This window comes from Polypterus senegalus, chromosome 1, assembly GCF_016835505.1.
Source record: "Polypterus senegalus isolate Bchr_013 chromosome 1, ASM1683550v1, whole genome shotgun sequence".
Taxonomy (NCBI): Eukaryota; Metazoa; Chordata; class Cladistia; order Polypteriformes; family Polypteridae; genus Polypterus; species Polypterus senegalus.
In genome coordinates this window covers 214,777,970-214,798,863 of record NC_053154.1, presented here as the reverse complement: position 1 = coordinate 214,798,863, position 20,894 = coordinate 214,777,970, and the positions used below count along the sequence as shown (strand labels likewise).

The window sequence follows — 20,894 nt, the reverse complement described above, 5'->3', positions numbered from 1 at the left end:
CGATGTATTTTAGGTTCCAATACGGGACGATCCTGCATTACAAGGGAAAAGTGGTGACTCTACTGGTGTGTGTGAATGAAGATCATTATCTAAAAAAAACACACTATGCTATTAATAGACTTGGATTAATTTGGCACTATTTCATTTAGTGTGAAGCACAGTCAAATTGATTGCATTAAATTTATGCATTTAGGGGTTGCGTTAAAAATATAATTGCAAACATTTTTAATGTGCTATCTGCTATCATCTGTTAACGGTGATTATTCACCACTAATCTCTGTCATTGCTTTTTGTCAGACAATAATAAAGACAGATCCAATCACAAAGATCTGATGCCAGTAGAGACGGTCCAGACACCAGGATCTCATTATTTTGTTTTTTTTTTTTTTGTTTGTGGCACAAACAGTGCATGAATTTGCAGGTCTCAGTAATAATTATTAGTTAGTCAAGTTAATGTCAATGTTTTAAAAGTCTGCAAACATGAAGGAAATTTCTGGTATGGCCTTACCGGTACTGTCATACCAATACCTCATAGTCATGAGGAATTATATCTTGGCAGCATCAGGCCGAAGTAAGGACCAACACTGAAGAAGGTGCCACTTCATCACTGAGTGCACTAATGCACACAGCAAAATTCACACTTGGCAATTAAAATAGTTTAGACTTAACTAAATGGACACTGTCCATCTTGAGCATCAAGTGAAAATACTCTGTTAGAAACATATATATCCACAATAAAATTCACTCCTTGTAGGTAAATAAATCAGTGTTCATAATATAGTTGACTAAAGAAAATCTAGCCATAATACAAATGCCATCTAGTTACACAGGAACAGATGACTGCTAAAGGGATCACTCTTTTATTAAACTGTCCTCATAGAAGCGAGATTTATTCATTCCATTTACAGCAGTTCTTTGCTTTAGATCAACAACCTCTTTTCTGGTTTTTCACATTCATATATTCTTAACTCCCCAGAGCAGAGCAGATCAACTGAATAAATTGCACAAAACCAGGTAAAATACCGTCAGCCAGAGTGCAGCCGAGCGGGTGCGGGAGAACGACTTAGCCATTCCAGTACAACAGCAAAGAAGGAAGAAGAATTGCTTACTTTCGAAAAAGAAATCTTAAGACTTTGTGTCTTTCTTTTTAGGCTATCGATTTCAAATAAAGAGAAAATAAATAAATAAATGACTGATGCTTGAGTGGGACATCAATAACATATTCAACAACAATCCACTCACCAGAAAACAAAAGCTGCATTTAGCCAGGCTGAGAATGGTCGTGTGTGTGTGTGTGTCTAGCCAAACACACGTAAACATATTGGGGTTAGGGTGGTTGTATGTATAAATGTGAGCACCCATGTAAAAAAAAATCATCTATAAAAAGGAACTGTTATTTTATGAAACACATATTTTAATAATGATTCTGCCAAGGAAGGCTCATCAGGATTGACACAACAGAAAGGATCATCATTACAGAGGGCAAAACAAAAGGCAGAGTGTCTTTTTTAATTCCCATTTTAATCTTTGCTTTTTGCATTGCTTCCAAGAGACTAACTGAGATAAAACTATTTCTTTTTTCATTATGAATTTTTGCAAATTGAATTAGAAACTAGAAGTCCCTGGCATATCTGTCTCAGTGTGTGTATTGCAGTGCAGGCAAAAAAAAAATGAGAGAGTAAGTGTGTCTGTGTGTAACATGTCCTCATGTACTCAATGCAATCAAATATGTTATTTTAGTGATGTGAAAATATAGATCCTCTTGAACAGCAAAAACTTAGGAATACCCCCACTTTGATCTGTAAAATCAGCTCATTTATTTATTTCAAATCACACTTTAAATTTTCATCTGTGACAATTTACAGTGAGAACTTACAAGTGTAATGTGGTATGAAAATGGTAGTGTATGCATTTGAGACAGAGCAGTCTATACTTGTAATTTCATTGTGTTTGTATGCGTGGAAGTGTAAATATATTGATTGTTCTATCAATAATCACCACTTTATAAACCACTGTATCTCACCCAGAAGTAGCATTGGTACTTAAAAAAAATCTTACATCTCCCTGTGGCCCCAGGGACGCTATTGGACAGCATCTGGGGGTGCAGGCACTGCTGGGAAGAAGGTTGAACAGGCGGGTCCTTCAAAAAGAGGCCAGGTGGAATTACAATCATCTGTCTGTTTGCTAACACTTCTCATACACACAACTGGATTACGACTTGACCTCCTGTCTGGATGTATGTTCTGTCTTGTGCCTGCCTGTCTGTGTGAGTTCGTACTGATTGGATACGTCTTCGTCTAAGGGTGCGCTCCTCAACATCTCAGACCCCACACCGTATCAGGAACCTAGTAGGACAAAACGTTACATTGCTTTCAGAGAGCTGTTCACAGGGTTCTTCATTCACTTATCCATCTTCAGCTTTCTCTGTTATACTGGACAGTTTTGGACATTGTCGTTAGTGTTTACTGTTTGCTGTTAGTATTGTAATTTATTATCACAGTTGGGGAGCTGGGGAAGGCCTTTGCTTATGTGGTTTTGGTTAAATTGTGTGTTTTTTTCATTATTTGATTAACATATTTCATTGTCATCTATGTATTCATTGTGCAACTAATAGTGCTGGGTGTGTGCCGGGTCAAGGCTGGGTGTGTTCCTGGCGTCTCCACAATAAAGTAAACAAAATCACCATCTTTTGACAGTGTGAATCTTAGAGTTCCCATGACCGCTACAACTCAGCAGAAGAGATTTAAAGGGTATGATTTTCTGTGGGATAGTTTTGGAAAACTAAACTTTTACAAGGCTTCTAGGAATCAAGGTAATGATTGTACAAACAAGGAAGTGCAAGGAGCTGTTTGGTGGAAGGGTGGCACAGAGGCAATGCTCCTGTCTCACGGTAAGGAGACCAGGGTTGATGTCCTAGGTCCTCCCAGTGTGGAGTTTGCATGTTCTCCTCATGTCTGCGTAGGTCTCCTCCACACTGTCCAAAGGCATGCGGGTTAGATGAATTGGCGATACTACATGGGTCCTGGGGTGTGTGTGTGTCTGTTTGCTCTCTGATGGGCTGGCCTCCCATCTGGGGTTTGTTCCTGCCTTGTGCCCTATTCTAGCTGAGATAGGCTCCACAACTTTTAAAAGAATGTCCTAGTTTTCTCAGGAACAAAACCAATGTTTATAATATAAAATTATTCTAAAAGGCACAATCAGCTTATCATAAATATGTTATTACAGTACTAAGACTGTTGACTGGTAATAGTTTGGATATTACTCTTCTTCATATGTATAGTTTTAACTATGTTGAGATTGCCTTCACAGAGTTGCTGGAGGCATTGCTATTCTGCTCCTGTCCATATGACTGTGTGTTGGTGATACTGTATAAAACTATTAAACAGACAGTGAAGCCCATTGTGCTGATAGAAAGCTAGCAATACAGCTTTTTATTTTAGGAAGATGTTTCGTAGAATCAGAAAAGGGTAAAAACTGTAAGATCTACCAGACAGTTTCAAACTCCAGAGATGAAGCAAACTTTGAAATCGGAAAATCACAGGCATGTATCAAAACCAAACAGAAACTAAGCAGCGAAAAAAATGAATGAGAATAATCAAGTGTCAAATAGGTTTTTGCAATCTGCAAACTTAGATTAGGAAATGGTCTCATGACCTTTTAAACCTGCTGCGTTGTTAATGCAGGACACGACCTCTGATCCCCCTAACAATATGGGTGCTGCCCTAATAATGGTAAGACAAAATCGTAAATAACTAAGATGGCTTTGAAATGGTGCAAAATAATTCATAACAGCAAGACTAAATTTTGTATCAAAAAATTAACGGGAGTTCCCAAATCTGAGGCTTAAGAAACCACCAAAACAAGTGCTTAACTTCATAAATTGAAACAAAAAGATGTCACAAAAAATTAATAATCAACCCTCTCATAACACCCATTCATTCCAGATTTTGGTGCCAGCAGTGAGACTGCCAGTCTCTGGTTTGCCAGACAGCCTCATTGGATGGACAAGACAGCAGTATCATCATTACAGGTGGCATGTCAAAATCCCATTTTAATCCTTGTGGTCTTTTTGGATTTTACTTACAAAAAAATGCAGACATGCTTTTCAATCATGAATAAGACAGGAACCAATGTTCTAAAAATTGTCTTTAGGTAATGTGTTACATTCCCTTTGCCTGCAGTTTGAATCACCAGTGGGGAAAAAGGAAAAGATTGAAGTCTTCAGTTCTGGGGTCAGGTCCTTAATAGTGCTGTGAGGTGCTGAGAAATGACTGGAAAACAGAGAAGCAGGGCTTCTGACAGAAAAATGGAAATCTTGTGCACAAGAGAATTAATTTAGTGCTATGAGGTGGATTTGCAAGGAGTAAAGATATGACAGGCTCTGTACTACAGATGGTGATGTTCAGTTTAGTGTGAATCTAGTAGAGCTCAAATGGAGCAAACCTGCAGCGGAGAAAACAGAACTTCCCAGTTAGAACCCCAACTAGCTCTTTAAGCTGATAGAGTTCTATTTTGACTGGAATGAATGTGACAGTTTTTTTCTACCTTAAAACAATCTGACAGCATGGCAAGTGCCAAAGTAAGTAACCATCATAGGATGATGCTGAACCAGCATGTTGCAAGTTGATGGGTGTTTAGAGAAGGATCTTAGCTGCATTCTCCTGATTGTGAATTGTACATGTGTGTGCCAGTCTGTATTTAGAGCAGGGTGGTTCTCTCCTCTCTTAGCCGTGTATGTGTTTTGAAGCATATTTGTGTCTGCATGTTTATATATAATGTAACAGAACCATTTCACTCAAGTGCCTGGTACTACATGAAAAGGACTGATTGTACAGCTTTTCGACAAAAATCAATCCAAAAAGCCAATTTTTATCCTTGCACACCCTCCATAGTAATTGTTTCCAGGCACACAGCAAACTAGAGATGCGCCGATCCGATATTCTGGATCGGTATCGGTCCGATCCTGACCTAAATTACTGGATCGGAAATCGGAAGCAATAAAAATTTAATTTGATCCTTTAAAATTACGGAAAATAATTACCGCATGCATAACGTGATTTGGGACATGCATCACGTGATAAGAGTTTCTGTTGCGTGTGAGACTTGCCGACATGTCAGCAGTTTGGAGTTACTTTCGACTCAAAGAAGAAAAAGCCAAGACTGCCGAATGTAATTTATGCAATACAAGTGTTTGCGGGGTGGTAGCAGAGTTGGAAACTTTAACACAACGAATCTGATTAAACACCTGCAGAAATATCATGGAAAGGAGTACACGGAATTTATTAATTCCACGAGCGCCAAGAAGAAAATGGTGTCGCATCAACAAACACTGTTTGAAACAATTCAGAAACGCGAGAAACTCCCTCCAGAAAGCAACAAAGCAAAGCTGATAACAGAGAAAATCGTCGAGTTTGTTGTGCTTGATGACCAGCCCCTTTCTGTTGTTGAGAATGTGGGGTTTCGGCGCTTAATGGAGCATTTGGAGCCTCGTTACGCGCTACCAAACCGACATTTTATCTCCGAGACAGCCGTTCCAGATAAGTACAAACAAGTGCGCAAGTTCATTTTGAATGCTTGGATAGCGTTCCCGCTTTAAGCTTGACCTCAGATATTTGGAGCTCAGACGTGTGTCCATTGTCCTTGCTAGGTCTAACAGCACAGTGGATAGACTCAAGTTTTAAGTTGCAAAAAGCAGTTTTGCACGCTAAGCAGCTTCGTGGCTCACACTCAGGAGAGTGCATCGCTACAGCTATAGAGGAAATGTTAAATGAATGGAAAATTTCAAAAATCAAAGTTCATGTTGTTTTACGAGACAATGGCAGCAACGTAATAAAGGCAATGGATAGACTAGGAGTTCCAAGTTTAGGATGCTTCGCACACTTTGCAACTCGTGGTGAATGAGGGACCTGTTATCGCAACGTAGTATTAGTGATGCAGTGGCTGTCGGAAGAAAAATAGTGGGTCACTTTAAGCACTCTGCACTTGCATATTCACGTTTGGAGAACATTCAAATTGAGCTCAATATGCCACCGAAGCGTCTGGTACAAGATGTGCGAACACGGTGGAATAGCACATATTATATGATGGAGAGCCTCATCGCTCAAAAACGAGCCTTGTGTGCATATTCCGCGGAGCATGACCTGCCAGCCACACTGTGTGCACGTCAGTGGGGGCTACTTGAAAAGATCGTAGCAGCTCTGGCCCCCTTTGAGGAGTTGACAAGGGAGGTAAGCTCCTCATGGTCATCAGCATCTGATGTTATCCCCATCGTCTGCGTCCTTAAGCGCGTTCTGTCTCGACGAAATGAAAGTGACGAGGGAATAAGGACGATGAAGATCACCCTTCTCGAGGCTGTTAACAGACGCTTCAAAGATGTAGAATCTGAGCCACTATATGCAGTTGCAACACTGCTGGATCCAAGATATAAAGACAGGTATGGAATTTTTTTTAATGTGTGCGTTTGTGGGGGAGAGGCAGAGTGTGTGGTGAGAGAGAGAAAGAATGGGATAGAAAGAGAGAGAGAGAGAGAGTGTGTGTGTGTGTGTGTGTGTGTGTGTGTGTCAGTGAGAGAGAGCTAAAGACATTTACTCACAAATCCCACACTTGACTGTGAGGAAGTTAAGTTAAATTGTAATATTTCATCAGCCAACAGTATAATAATCTCTTAATATTGTGGTTTGGCTATTATCGTTCCAGATACTTCACAAGTGTAGAAATCTCAAACCAGGCAAAAGCAGCTTTGATCGTAGAGGTGAGAAAGATGGAGGAAGTGTTTAAAAGAAGCACATCAGATTCCTCAGAGCCAGCAGAGGGGACATCTTGTGAATCAGCTGCTGTGGAACCAGCAAGCAAGACTCCACGGATGGAAACTGCAAGCCACAGCAGACTTGAAAGTATTTTTGATGAAATCCTAAAGGAAAGCTCTGTAGAGCCTGCTCCTCAGTTAACCACCTCAAGTGCATGTATTGAAGTGCAAACCTACCTCAGTGAGCCAACTATTCAGCGCTCAGACAATCCACTGTTGTACTGGCAAGTCAACCAGCCTAGATTACCCACTCTGGTTTGTACAGCAGCTAAATTTCTTTGTGCACCTTCAACAAGTGTGGAGAGCGAGAGGCTCTTCAGTACAGCCTCCATCATTATTGATGAAAGGAGAAGCAGGCTGACAGCTGAGAAGGCTGAAATGCTGATCTTTCTAAAGAAAAACCTACCCCTTATGTTAAAGTGAAGCAAGAAAAGAGTTCCACAAGTTCAGTAAGACATCCCACTGTAGGTGTATATTTATGTTAACCATTAAGTAAGGGTCAATTCTAGATTTTTTTTTAAAGTATATATTTTATGTTGCATTATTTTAAATTGCAGTTCCTGTGTTGGTTTGGCATTAAAAAGCACTTTGAATTTCATTATTAATGTTTCTTTAGATACTAAGCTTTTATGTCATCTTATGTTTTATTTTCGTATACAGTTGCTCTTGTCTTTTTGGATTTTTTGGATGGTGCTGGTCCGTCAAATGCTGCTAAAACTGAGGACATTTAAATAAAAAGAAGCGGTTACTAAACCATGTTCTCTTTGCAATGTTTCTTCCTTATTATATCACAGTTATGATTTCTGTATTTGTGTTGAGGTATATAAAATGTATCTGGACATTTTTTTGAAAGCATTAATTTTTGTTTTCTGTTTAAAAAAAGACTCAATGACTGTATCGGATTTGTGACGTATCGGCAGATATCCAAATTCACAATATCGGTATCGGTATCGGACATAAAAAAGTGGTATCGTGCCATGTCTACTCATAACAATACATAACAAAAAGTAATCTATCAGATAGTTACACAACTTACAGTGGAACTCAGCTAAGGAACTTATAAAATGAGAAAGATGGGAAGTAATGTAGAATTTAATAATTAAAATAAAAAAGTTAGAATATGTACACATGGTGTAAAATATACAGTTATGTCCATAAGTTTTTGGACATCAACACAATTGTCATAATTTTGGTTGTCTATACCACCACAATGGATTAGAAATGAACAAATAATTACAGGTTGAAGTGGAGCATTTCAGCATTAATTCAAAGAGTTTTACAGAAATATCATATGAGCCATTTAGAAATGACAGCCATGTTTATATATGGTCCCCCTATCTTTAGGGACTCAAAAGTATTTGAACATTTGACTGCCATGCTGCTCCATAGCTATTAAGCAGGTAGAAGGTCTGGAGTTGATTCCAAGTGTGGAATTTTCATAGGTAAGTTGTTTTCATATGAACTCTTAATATGAGGTTCAAAGAGTTGTCCATGCAAGTAAAAACAGTCCACCATTAGGGTGAGAAAACAAAACAAACCCATCCGAGAGACAGCAGAAACACCAGGAGTGGTCAAGTCAACCATCTGGTACATTCTTAAAGAGAACGAACACACTGGTGAACTCAGCAACACCAGCAGGTCTGGAAAACCATGCTAGATGACTGTAGAATTCTTTCCTGGGTAAAGAAGAACCCCCTCACAGCATTCAGATCAAACCAAGAACACTCTCCAGGAGGTAGGCCTATGATCACCAAAGTCTACAATCAAGAGAAAACTTCCCGAAAGTAAATACAGAGGGTTTACCACAAGGCGTCAGCCACTGGTAAGTCTCAAGCATAGGAAGGAAACTTTGCCAGAAAAAAAAAAAGTTCACTTTTCAAACAGTTTTCTTTGAACAAATCAAATTAAGATCAATATATACCAGAGTGATGGATAGAGAAGAGTATGGAGATGAGAAGGAACGGATCATGATCTGTAGCACTCCACATCATTTGGTAGAAACATGGTGCGAGGTGGTGTCATGGCATGATCATGTGTGACTGCCAGGGGAAGTGGTCACTGCTGGTTATTGATGATATGACTGTTGGCAGAAGTAGCACAATGAATTCTTAAGTGTACAGAGCTATACTATCTGGTCAGATTCAGACAAATGCTGCAAAACTGAAAGGGCGACGCTTCACAGTACAGATGGACAATGAGCCAAACCATACTGTGACAGCAAACCAAGGGCTTTTCAAGGAAAAGAAGTGAAATATTCTTCAATGACCAGGCCAATCAACTGACCTCATCCCAATTGGACATGTATTTCACGTGCTGAAGACAAAACTGATAGCAGAAACTCCAACGAACAAGCAACACAAGAAGACAGCTGCAATAAAGGCCTGGCAAAGCATCAGTAAAGTGGAAACCCAGCACCTGGAGATGGCCATGGGCTCCAGACTTCAGGCAAGCACTGAATAAAAAGAATTTTCAGCCAAGTATTGAAAATGATTGTTATATTCTTGATTATGTTAATGTGTGCAAATACTTTTGAGCCCCTGAAAATGGGGGGACCATGTATAAAAATGGCTGTCTTTTGTAAATGGCTCATACAATGTTTTTGTTAAACGCCTTAAGTTAAAACTGTAAGTCTACATTTCAATCACATCTTGATTCCTTCATTTCAAATCCATTGTGGTGGCACACAGAGCCAAAATTATTAAAAGTGTATCATTTTCCAAATGCTTAATGGCCCTATATGTGCATGCATTCAGTGATTAAATTAACTGATATGAAGGAGCATTTCACATTTTACATTACTTCATCCAAGAGTCAGTTGTTTGTTTATTAAATATTTTTGTAACAATAAGTCATATTTGGGGGTTGTATTCAGGTTTGTTACATTTGACTCAATTGCATGTAATGTAATTTTCTTTGTTGTAAAAGTAAGTCTTCAAATAAAATCTATAGAAAATGAGTATTCAAAAATAACAGCAATAATAGAATGCAATTACTTATACTAGACTATATCAAAAGCACATTTAACAGTACTTTACAATATCATGTAGTTGTAAACGGAGCACAAACAAGCTTGTGGTGGCTCGATAGCTTTCATCCACAGAAGACTACAATTTAAGTGATGTAAAATGCCATCCACTGATGTGTGGTAGTGGTGGAGGGTCTCTTAACAAATGTTGTTCAGTTTTGTTAAACATAGCAATTTTTGAAAGTATACCCAATAGACTAGTACCCAATATTTAGCAAAAAAAAACAAAAACTATTGTGACCACCAGGGGGCGCCTTGGTTCCAAGACTTCAGACACAACTCACAGACAGTTTTAAGATCTATTAAATAAAGATTTATTAACAACAATACATTTTCCAGGATTCCATTCAACAATACAGCACACACTATTTTATTTGTTTCTTTGCATCATCCTCCACAAGCGTTGTCTCACTCCATCCTAACTCCAGCTCACCTTTCATGAATGGGATGGCTCCTTTTATGCTGGACCTGAGAGTACTTCCAGGATTACGGTGTTTTGTATTGGAAGAAATTCTAGGTCAGACAGAAGTCCACGAAAACATGGAGACTTACTCCTCATAGTGACCCCTTGCAGCACCCAAGAATCCCAACAGGGTGGCCCTTCAAAACTCCAATTCCCAGGTCTCCCTGTGGGTGTCCATACTGGGGCCAAACCACAGAAGCACTCCTGTCTTTTATACTGGGGAAGGAATATTCCATTCATTATTTGTTTGTCCCAAATGGGACAGGAATCCACCATCAATCTGGCCAGGTTGTATGCCCTTTCCTGCAGTTCTTCCATCATGGCCTGCTGCCTTGGTAAGGATTCATTTTCCATCCCTATCGGGAAGCAGGTCCATCCAATACAGCACTTACACTATTAACACAAAATCACCAATACTAGAATAAAATCAGTATTGATATAGCCCTATGTAAGGAGAAAAGCAATCGAAATAAGTCCCCCATCTAACTATTAATATTAGTTAAAACACACTAATTCATTTTTTTAAATAAGCAAGAACTTGGAAAGGAACTGATATATCCTATAACATAATTTTGAAAGATGATAATTATGTCCAGGATTTTAGATCCAGGGCGGCACTGTGGCGCAGTGGGTAGTGCTGCTACCTCGCAGTAAAGAGACCTATGTTCGCTTCCCAGGTCCTCCCTGCGTGGAGTTTGCATGTTCTCCCCGTGTCTGCGTGGGTTTCCTCCGGGTGCTCCTGTTTCCTCCCAGAGTCCAAAGACATGCAGGTTAGGTGCATTTGCAATTCTAAATTTTCCCTAGTGTGTGCTTTGTGTGTATGTGTGCGCCCTGCGGTGGGCTGGCGCCATACCCAGGGTTTGTTTCCTGCCTTGCGCCCTGTTTTGGCTGGGATTGGCTCCAGCAGACCCCGCTGACCCTGTTGTTAAGGTATAGCGGGTTGGATAATGGATGGATGGATGGATTTTAAAATTCAAAAGATACATGGAAGGAAAAGTGGTTCTTCAGGTACAGATAAACTATAACATGCACTCAGTTTGCTGTGCATTGTACTGCTAAGTAATAAGCCATTCCAGGATTTGGCCTAACAACTAATGAATCTCTTGAACATACACTATGCATGTCGTCAACCATGTAAGTATAGTGAATCTCTTACTGGGGTTAATTTTGAGATAAGTGATGTCACTTTTTTTTTTTTTTTAGAAGTCTCCAGTACAAACTGAATCATTTCTAGAACGTTGTGAACAGTGCTGTTTATGAGAGTGTTTACTATGAAAGATGCCACATTAAACATATCTGTTTATGGTATGTACGTGCTTAGCTAGATATTACAACTTGTGCATAATACACTTTCTTTATTGAAATATGGAAACAGTTTTTCTAAATGGTTAAAAAAGCATAAAAATGAATCACTGTCCTAAAACGTACAATGTACTACTCCAATTTTAAATGACACAAAAAGGAAAATGAACAATGTTTTGAATGTCAAATCTTGACTTGGCAGAGTACAAAAATGCAGATTTCAAATAACATTATATACACAAAATGCCATAAGGCATAATGAAGCCACAATACAGTATACAGGAGTTTCAAAGAAAAATGTTTTAAAGAATTTAATGAGATTGGCTGTCTAAAATATATTTCCGCCCCTGTAAACACAAAGAAAAATATTTAAGTTTACATAAATATTGACAAATGTGTATTTCCTTTCTAATGACTGAACAGTAGAAAAAAAAATCATATTGGTGAACTGCCTTTATTGTGATTAATGTCCATCACGTCCCCATCCAAAGCAACCAGGTTGTGATTTTCTCATTTTTATGTATGAGGTAGGAGAGAGGAAAGAGATTTTGACAGAGGTCCAAATCAGAAAGCAGTATGGTGCGTTTAGTTGGAAGGTAGAAAGCAGATGGTGTTTTGTGCGGAGCAAAAGGCAGTTCCCATTTTGAACCAGGTGGCAGAGATGATGCAATTTTACTGCTGGGAGTGGGGCAGCTTTGTTGGAGGACAGATAGATAGAACTTTATTTTGGATGCCATTATGGAAGCGGTAAGGAGGGAGGATGGAGTTTTGCTTCTTAGAGTAGGATCTAGGGTGTTGTACCATGTTAGCCATTATGAATGTAGTGAGAAGTCAAGCAAGATGACACCTTTTATTGGCTAACTAAAAAGATTACTGTATGCAGGCTTTCGAGGCAACTCAGGCCCCTTCTTCAGGTAAATTTTGTTGGAGGATGGATGTCATTATGGCAGAGGTAAGAAGGAAGATGGAGTTTTGCTGCTGTGAGTAGGGACGATTCATTGGAGGACAATGCCACCAAGGTAGAGGTAGGAAAGAAGATGGAATTTTGCCAGAGAAAGGATGGTATTTTGGCAGAGGGAGGAGGAGGATGTCTAAAAATAAATACTCAATATTATAAAAGGTCTCCAACTTAACGTTTAATACAACCCTTGCATTGTAATTTATCTGTTTATTAAACAGTGACATGGAACTGAAGATTCTAGAGAACAAGAGATTAGAGGAAGAATAAGCTGGGGACCTCAGTGCAAAACCTCTACAGTAGGTGGGAATAACTAAGATTCCCAGTATTTAGTTCAGTAATAATGAAGCAACCAGAGTTCTGCTGCTATGGCGATTCTCATTTTTTAATCCTAGTTTTGGAAATGTACAGGTATTAGAAAAAAAAACCTTAAAAAAAAAAGCACCAACTAGTTCAATTTTCTCATTTAGGAAGGTATTCTAACCTAATCAAAGAGTCACCCTGCTGCCATATATTAAAATACACACTATTAGTAGAGGGATTTAATAGCCTGCTTCTAGCAGCAGCCATTCTTGCCTTAAAATGTAATTATTATTTAATTAGGAGTGGAGCAGCCAAGCTAATTAAAAGCGTTAAACACATACTGAAACTGGAGCATCAATGTTTTGCCTGTGCTGCTAGAAATTGCTTACTCATGCCATGAAGGCAGCTGATGTTTCTTTATTTTGCTGCTGCATTTACTTTTTCTGTCCCAGTTTTGAACTCATTGTTCAATTAAAAATTAGTACAAGTGTCCTATAAATTACAGAATCAATTTATGTGGTTACGCAATACATTATTAAGTGTCTGTGAAAAGCATATAAAGCAGAATTACACAGACAGACCTTATAATGATCACGTAAAGTGCTGCAGGATAGAAACAGTCATAAAAAGCACTACCTGAGATAATGACAGCTGAGGACTCGGTTAGTTAGGAGTTTCCCTTTCAAAGGGCATTTTTTTTTTGTTTGTCTTATTCTCTACAAATTCACACCAAATTAATAATAAAACTGAAGAAAAACCGAATTACTTATACGCTGCAGTTTAGTTTCTGAGTGACTTTTAGAGATAGGCTAGATCTATGGGACTTGGATGTGGTAGGGCTGGCAGTGCTGCGGGGATCCCTGAGGAACAATTTTCCTAATGTTCCATTTTCTTTAGGATAAGCATAGTTTCAAAAACTTTCATTTTTTTCCAGTTAAAGCCATTAAATTGAAACATTGGCCTGTTAAAAGATGAATTTCCATTCAAATGTGCTATCTCTTGAAGACTGTTGATGGAGTCCATTCTGCAGACCTGGATTGGTATTAAATGAAGCAATTAAAACCTGATTCTAATCAAATTTAATAGAAAACCTTGAATTGATTACTTTCAAATCAATTCAAAATGTATTATGCCAAAAATGAAATTTAGACTGACCATTCTTTTAAACAAATATAAAAACAACAGACATAGCTTAATATTTAAAGGTAATCTGCTTATAACTAATCATACTAATTGACAATGCATATGACAAAACATCACACCAAACCATACTAAGGAAGTTTAAAAATTAATCCACAATAACCATTCAACAAAAAGAAGAATCCCATAAAATTTTATCCTCATGTCAATTTTTTCTTATCTCTCAACTGCTTAGAGGCCAGTTTACTTAATGCAATAAGATTATAAATAATGTTTGAAAATGGACAAGCCAGACAACCCAACATAGCTTGTCTGTTCCAATTTCAAACTATTAAGTCAGGAGGGAAGATCCCAAAAAGAGTCAATTGCCTTGTGTTTAAATTTAGGAATTATACTGTGCTGTGACCCAATTTTCATGTAATCAATATTGGACGTTTTGCTAAATTTAGAAAATAATGTATTGGCAGCAAAAGAAGTTTACAAATTCGATGTCTGTTTCTAAACCAGCTAATCTGAAGCAGGGACTCTGGGAAGCTGCAGCCTACCTCAACAAACACTGGGTGGATGGCAGGAATAATCCTTTGACAGGGTGTCCGTCCATCGCAGGGTGAACATGGAGACACATACATACATCAGGGCCAATTTAATATCTCTAATCCACATTGCTTTCAGTAGACTAGTAATAGTTGAGGCACAAAAGACTAGTTTTCTTTTTACAACTCAAATTTATGGAAGACCAGTTGTGTCAGATATATCAGAAGTACTGTGTAAGTAATTCGATACTTTTTTGTATACAATAATTGATTTTTGTTGTTTTTTCTGGGGGTTAATATTTTTATATCACTGGAGCTCCTTACGCTTGAGCACACTATATATAGATGCACATCAGTAAAAAATTCCTGCTGTAGATCAATTTTTGTTTTTCCTAGTGATTTGATGTTTGTTGATGGTCATTGCAAAACACAATTTTAGAGGAGATTGTATTCTTTTGAATTCAAACGGGTAATTAGTAAGAATAATACAAATTTTGGGTTTAAATATTTCACCCTGTACCAGACCCTGTAAAAGTGGTAGCTTTAGTCAGATTTAAAGTTAATACTTCGCAATCTCTGTAATCGCATTCCCATTATAAAGTTTTATAGTGTTTAGATCAAAAGCAATATACTGTACACTGAATTGTGATTTTCTTTAACTTATTACGGCTCAGTTCTCTACCATATTGCATGTATTGTACCACCAATTTACCCCTCATCCCCCCGTCCTTGAACTTTATGTATGTAAGAACACTCACCAACCCAAAATGGCTCAAATATGTATGAATTTTATACCGCATTCCAAGGATTAAGAAGAACAGGGAGTACTGAATGTACCGAAGGAGGCCACTTGCTAATCACATCTTCTCCGAGTTTCACCTGACTTCCCATCTCATTTGCTATTCAGCTTCTCGACTGCTGCCCTTTTTGACTCATCACCAGCCCCATTTCTCTGTGTGATTACAGCCACAGCTTGGTCAGTAGAGCTGTTATCCTTGCAGTGTTTATTTGTATGAACTGCTTGTCTCATTTATCAGTAAATCTTTTAAAATAATGCACTCTGACCATTGAGCTCTCTCAGGCTTTGCTTGGTTCAGCCATCCTTTCTGTGTTGAGAATTGAGTATCTGTATTATCTTATGGTACCCCTCTCCTCTCCTCTCCTCTCCACGCAGTTGTTTGTCAGTGTTTTTGCTGAATGCTTTACTTTTCAGGACATTAAATATTATATTCCATAAAACTATCCATATATTCAGAATGCAACTGGCAATCTGATATTAGCCTCCATGGTGTACAGACAAGTGAGGCTTCCTCTGGGGTCTAATGTCATCAGTAAACAATTCCACAGTTCTCAGATGTGACCATAATATGGTGCTTTAAAGGCTGGGTTGTGTCCAGGCATCTCTCAATGTTATATCACTCCCAGAGTGATGGAGGCCCAGATTCTTCACTACAGTACTGTATCTACTTTATGGCCAGAGTATTGTTTACAGTCCTGCTGGGTACAATGAATATGCTGTTAGAAGACCTTTCAGGCTTCGTGTCTAGCATAGCATTAATAGTTCATTGGATGGAAGATGATCTAGAACAGTGTAATAATTGAAGCAACCCTGAGACACTGTGCACTATATTATGTTACACTCCTTTACTTCAGAACAATCTTCAATAACTTCTTTATTGTTTATAATACAGTAGTAACACAATACTTACTTTTAATGTTTTTTTAGGCAGGGCATTTCATGAAATCTTTTATGTCCAGCAATCACACAACTGTGGGATGGAATGTAATGTCTCTATTTCTTTCAAAGGAATGTCGGCCCATTCTTTTAGATGGTTTAATTTTCAATTGTGTTTTTAATATTTTTTTGCATTTGGTTTATTAAAATTGAATGCATCACACAATTTTAACTGTACACACTGTTACATATTCCCATAAAACATGTGTGGGTTTTGGACATTCTGGTGTTGTGTCTGTCTATGGCCAGGCTATCTTTTACAACACAAAAAAGCTCTTTACAGGGATAGTTGATCATTTTGGAGAACCTTTCCACATAAACCTTGAATTCAATGACACTGTAGGTGAGCATTAAACATGCAAGAAAGCATTTGAGAAAAGCAGCACTGAGTCCCACCTATAAAAGTTGGTGACACATAGTTCACATCCTTATATTGGATCTCATTCTTATATACCTCTGCATTTCTTGTTGGTGTTAGTGGAAGGTAAAAGGTGCTTCTATAAGGTCTAGCACTAGGACTTCTTTTTCTGACTTTGAGTTTTGGTTAGTGTTTATGGCTTGTTCTTTCAAGTCTATCTATTCTTGGTGCATTTTGGCAATTACCTGTTTTTCATCTCAATTTTGCCAAAGTCTCAATTTGTTCCTTTCCTGGTCCATATTCTTCTCTTCAATCAGTGTATTTAGGCTTCCATGAACTATCGGAGAGGTCAGCCTGGCTGCATTGCACCTCTCCCTGTGTATGGTTCTCATAGCCATGAAGCACTGCAGCCCTTGGGTCCTCTACAGGGTGTTTGGACAGTATGGTCCCAGAATATTTTTACAGTAGCTGCTTCCCATTATATACATGTAAATATAGTAAGTGATGGCTTGGGATTAAAAGCCTTGGTCTCCAAATGGAAAGTGAATTGGAGGTGTGGGTAGGTAGAAGCTCAATTAACAGAACTAAGTCAATGTGGGTCGTGGAGCTATGAGCATATGGACCAGCAACACTCCATGTGTCATAATTGGTTATTTTATATGTCTATTTCAGTATGACTTCTTGAAAATTACTTTTCTTTATACAATTTTGGGCTCACTTAAACCCATTCTGATAGTGGTTTATTTTTATATGGCTGTTTGGCAATATTTCATATTTATGTGTGTTCTCCTGCAATGCCATTTTGTTTTGGCACAGTAATTGCTATTTTGTGCAGTTTTGTTCGACAGATGTTATGCAGTTGCTGGCAGGGTTATTAGCCGTCATGAACTCAGTGATTTCAGAGGTCGTAAGGGCATAAAGTTCAGCCCCTTCCGTCACTTCCATATCATAACTTTGTGGATTTCTCAAAGAGATTCTAAAAGCGTATTCACGTTTTTTAAAGTTTTTCCAGACCTTTGTCCTTTTGGCTTTTTGAATTAAAGTTTAATTTTAGGCCACACACTATGTTCTTTTTGATCTTCTGCTTTTAGCTTTCTCTTTTATTTACAACACCCATTTATCACCTGGTTCTTCTCTTACCTACATGGCTTCACATAACAACATGGCAGATAGAGGCTATAACGTATGAAAGGCAGGTACTGTGGGGGTCAGTTTTTTTGGTATCTTGGCATTTGTAAATTACTTATGTGTTCTCAATGTTGTGTTTATACATCCTTAAATAAAATCTTGTTTTTCTACTTTCTTTTACTTGAGTTTGAGAACTCCTTATGCATATCCCCTTCCATCCATTGCATGTATTAGACTTTAATATTAATTGTTTACCAGTACAGAACAGCAGTAAACACAGTAACAGAGTCATACTTTGTTTATGTGGTTAATATTTGCCGACACATAGCTCCAGATCCTTAAGCTCTAATCGCATGTCTGTATAGATCTGGCACGCATTCCCTAATTTGTGGTGACTTTTAGTCCACATACTGCATGTAAATCTATTTCAACATGATTTAAAGTTTTAGTTTGTGCAAAAGTGTGCCCAGTGATGAACTGGAACCCCATTAGAGGTTGACTCTTGCTTTGCACCCAGGACAGGTTCTAATCTCTATGACCCTGAACTTCATTAGGTGGGTTTGACAGCTAATCAAATGATGGCTTACCAGACATCATTACAGTGTACTGTATTTATTCAGAGCACCTCTCTATACCTAGCAACATAGCATTGATATTAAATGTAAGATGACATTTCATTATTTTTACATCTTGAAAAACTAAGACCATATTCCTTTTATCTTTAAGCTGGTTGGTACTTCAAGCCCCATCTCTTAAAAAACTGTGTTCTAGAGGCAATGGTAAAAAAAAATAACCACTTGTCAAAAAAAACAAAAAAGGGGGTAAATAACTTTATAAATATTCTGTATTTAATCACTTACACTTTGTCCAAAATCACAGAAACCACTTAAGCACGCAGGCATACTGTGGCATTTAGAGGCATCAGTTAATGAAATATATACATGTCTGTGATGTTCGAAGAATTTTGGAGCACTTGGAAAAAACTTTTAGGCATGCAGAAGTACTGACTGGGCATGGAACAGAACTGAAGCCAAGTCCACTAACATCTGCACTTGCACACTGCACAACCACTGCATAAGTGATCTTTATAACATTTTGACTTTTCATCTATTTCTATAATATATTTTTATATGCACGATATAGCTTAAAGGGTTCCACATGATATCAAAAAATAGATAAAAGAAAACTAATTACTTAAGAATAATGAATGAATAATAAAACAAATAAATCAATATGAGCATACATAAGGCGGATATGTAATTAGTAGAAAAGTAGAGCCCGTATATCTGTATATACTACTGTATTGTAAACCTCTAAAGAGGAGTCTAATGATCAGGTCAGATGCCCGGGAGGACAGAAGAAACACAAAAAAGCTCCAGTTATACTGGAGAAAAAATGAAACCTGTATGGGTACCAAGGCCACTCATCCTAGACAGGGCATTCTACATAAAATAAATATTCTTAAATCATTCCTCATTGTTGTAAGACTTTTTCCCAGAGGATTCGACACAGTGGGTCTCATGGATAGATGGGGCACTAATATTAATATACTGTATTTTTGATTATCCATTCAGTTGAACATAAACAAAATGTATAATAAAAATGAATGAATCATTGTCAATAGATGGATATGTGATACTTCAGGTGGAGAACAAAAAATACACAAACAGATTAAAGGCTTAGAACAACAGATTTTAAGCTGTCCAGGTTCTAAATTTGACCTACAAAATTCTTCACAATAGTCGATGACTAAGAATGTGATAGATCTCTCTCCTCAATCCTTGACTTTCATATATTCTGAAGTACACTTACTGTACACATACCAGAACATTTTTTGTCCTCCTCTACTTGAAATATTAAAGATCAAAGTTTGCTGTGCTGTTATAATTTCCACATCATTAAATGTGGGTCAATGATAGATAGTCATCTTCTGTTCTGTGATATTTCACTCAGCAAACCATAGCCGCACATGTCCAGGATGCCCAAAAGACACTGCAATTCTGTGTATAACAAGAACAGTGCCATCTCTAATGGAAACCGCCACACCTATTAATTCTAAAACACCCTAAAGTCCTCTGGAACTTGTATTAGCAAGCCGGCAATGAAAAGACATCACTGCATGAATCTTGGCAAATAAATGGCTCAGAGAAGTGACCCATTTTTCATATTCAAAATTACAATTACTTTAAATAACAGAAGCACATTTACTCTGTATACATTATGACATTTTAAAAATACAATTTTATTGCTGGGGCTCCGTTGAGAACTGTTTAGTGCTTTGAATCACATGCTGTTAGGATAGGTGTTGGACACCCTAAACCATCCTCAATGGGATTAAATGGGTTTGAGAATGTCATATTATTCTTAAGAATGTTATATCATTCTTAACAATCTGTACCCCTATACAGGTTTCACTCCTGTCTTACATCACAAGCTGCCAGCATTAAATTACCTTGAACTGGACTTCACAGGTTTGACAATGGATTGCCAGATGCATGCATACCTGTTCTTTACTTAATGAGAGTATATAGTCTAAAAACCAAACTCCACATGGAAAATGATCGGGTAATTTAATAAGGAAAATTATTAAATTACCTGAATTACCAAGAATTTGATTTTACATCACCTCCCCATGCCTATGGGGATTCTTCTTTGGGTGTTCCAGTTGCTATTCTCCATATCATTACTTAAGATATACAGCATTTTGTTGGTGTAGGGTCCTAAGGTGATCCTCCCATCCTTTATACTTTTTGTTACGTAAACCTTAACAGAATGTCCCAAATTGCTTTGTCTTTACACACTGTCAGGGTTGTGCTATATTTTCAGGTATTTATTATTGTTTTTTGCATCATTTCAATGCCATTTTCAGAATTTGCTTTATCTAGGTTTGAGGACAATTTAAAATCATTGAAAGCCTTTTGTTATTTTGTTTCTGACTGCTCTTCCTGATTCTTAGCCCTCGAGTTTTGATTAACATTTTGGTACTTCTGAAAGAGTGAACGGACTTTCAGTATTGATCTCTGTGTGTTTGTGGCACTTCTCTTCTTGTCTCCTCCATTTTTTTTTTAAGTATATCCCTCTGATAAACTATAACACTATACCACTATAAACCTTAACAGCTACTGAAGATTAATATTTCCTCAT

General features: G+C 37.8%; 2 protein-coding genes across 8 annotated transcripts in view; one reads left to right on the top strand and one right to left on the bottom strand.

The window, feature by feature from the left end:
• Window positions 1-20,894, bottom strand: part of cdh23 (cadherin-related 23) — a 1,363,918-nt gene that overhangs the window by 1,102,343 nt on the left and 240,681 nt on the right. The gene's annotated exons all lie outside the window — the stretch shown is intronic.
• On the top strand, window positions 5,915-7,349 carry LOC120539073 (zinc finger BED domain-containing protein 4-like). Its single transcript, XM_039768807.1, has 2 exons — window positions 5,915-6,433; window positions 6,697-7,349. The coding sequence occupies exons 1-2, from the start codon at window positions 6,024-6,026 to the stop codon at window positions 7,226-7,228; spliced, it is 942 nt and encodes a 313-aa protein (XP_039624741.1). The 5' UTR covers window positions 5,915-6,023; the 3' UTR covers window positions 7,229-7,349.

What these genes read in the sequence shown, in the direction of transcription:
- LOC120539073 (XM_039768807.1), top strand. Translation starts at nt 6,024, where the DNA reads ATGCCACCGAAGCGTCTGGTACAAGATGTGCGAACACGGTGGAATAGC. An exon ending in GATCCAAGATATAAAGACAG is followed by an intron (nt 6,434 to 6,696) that starts GTATGGAATTTT and finishes TTATCGTTCCAG; the next exon opens with ATACTTCACAAGTGTAGAAA.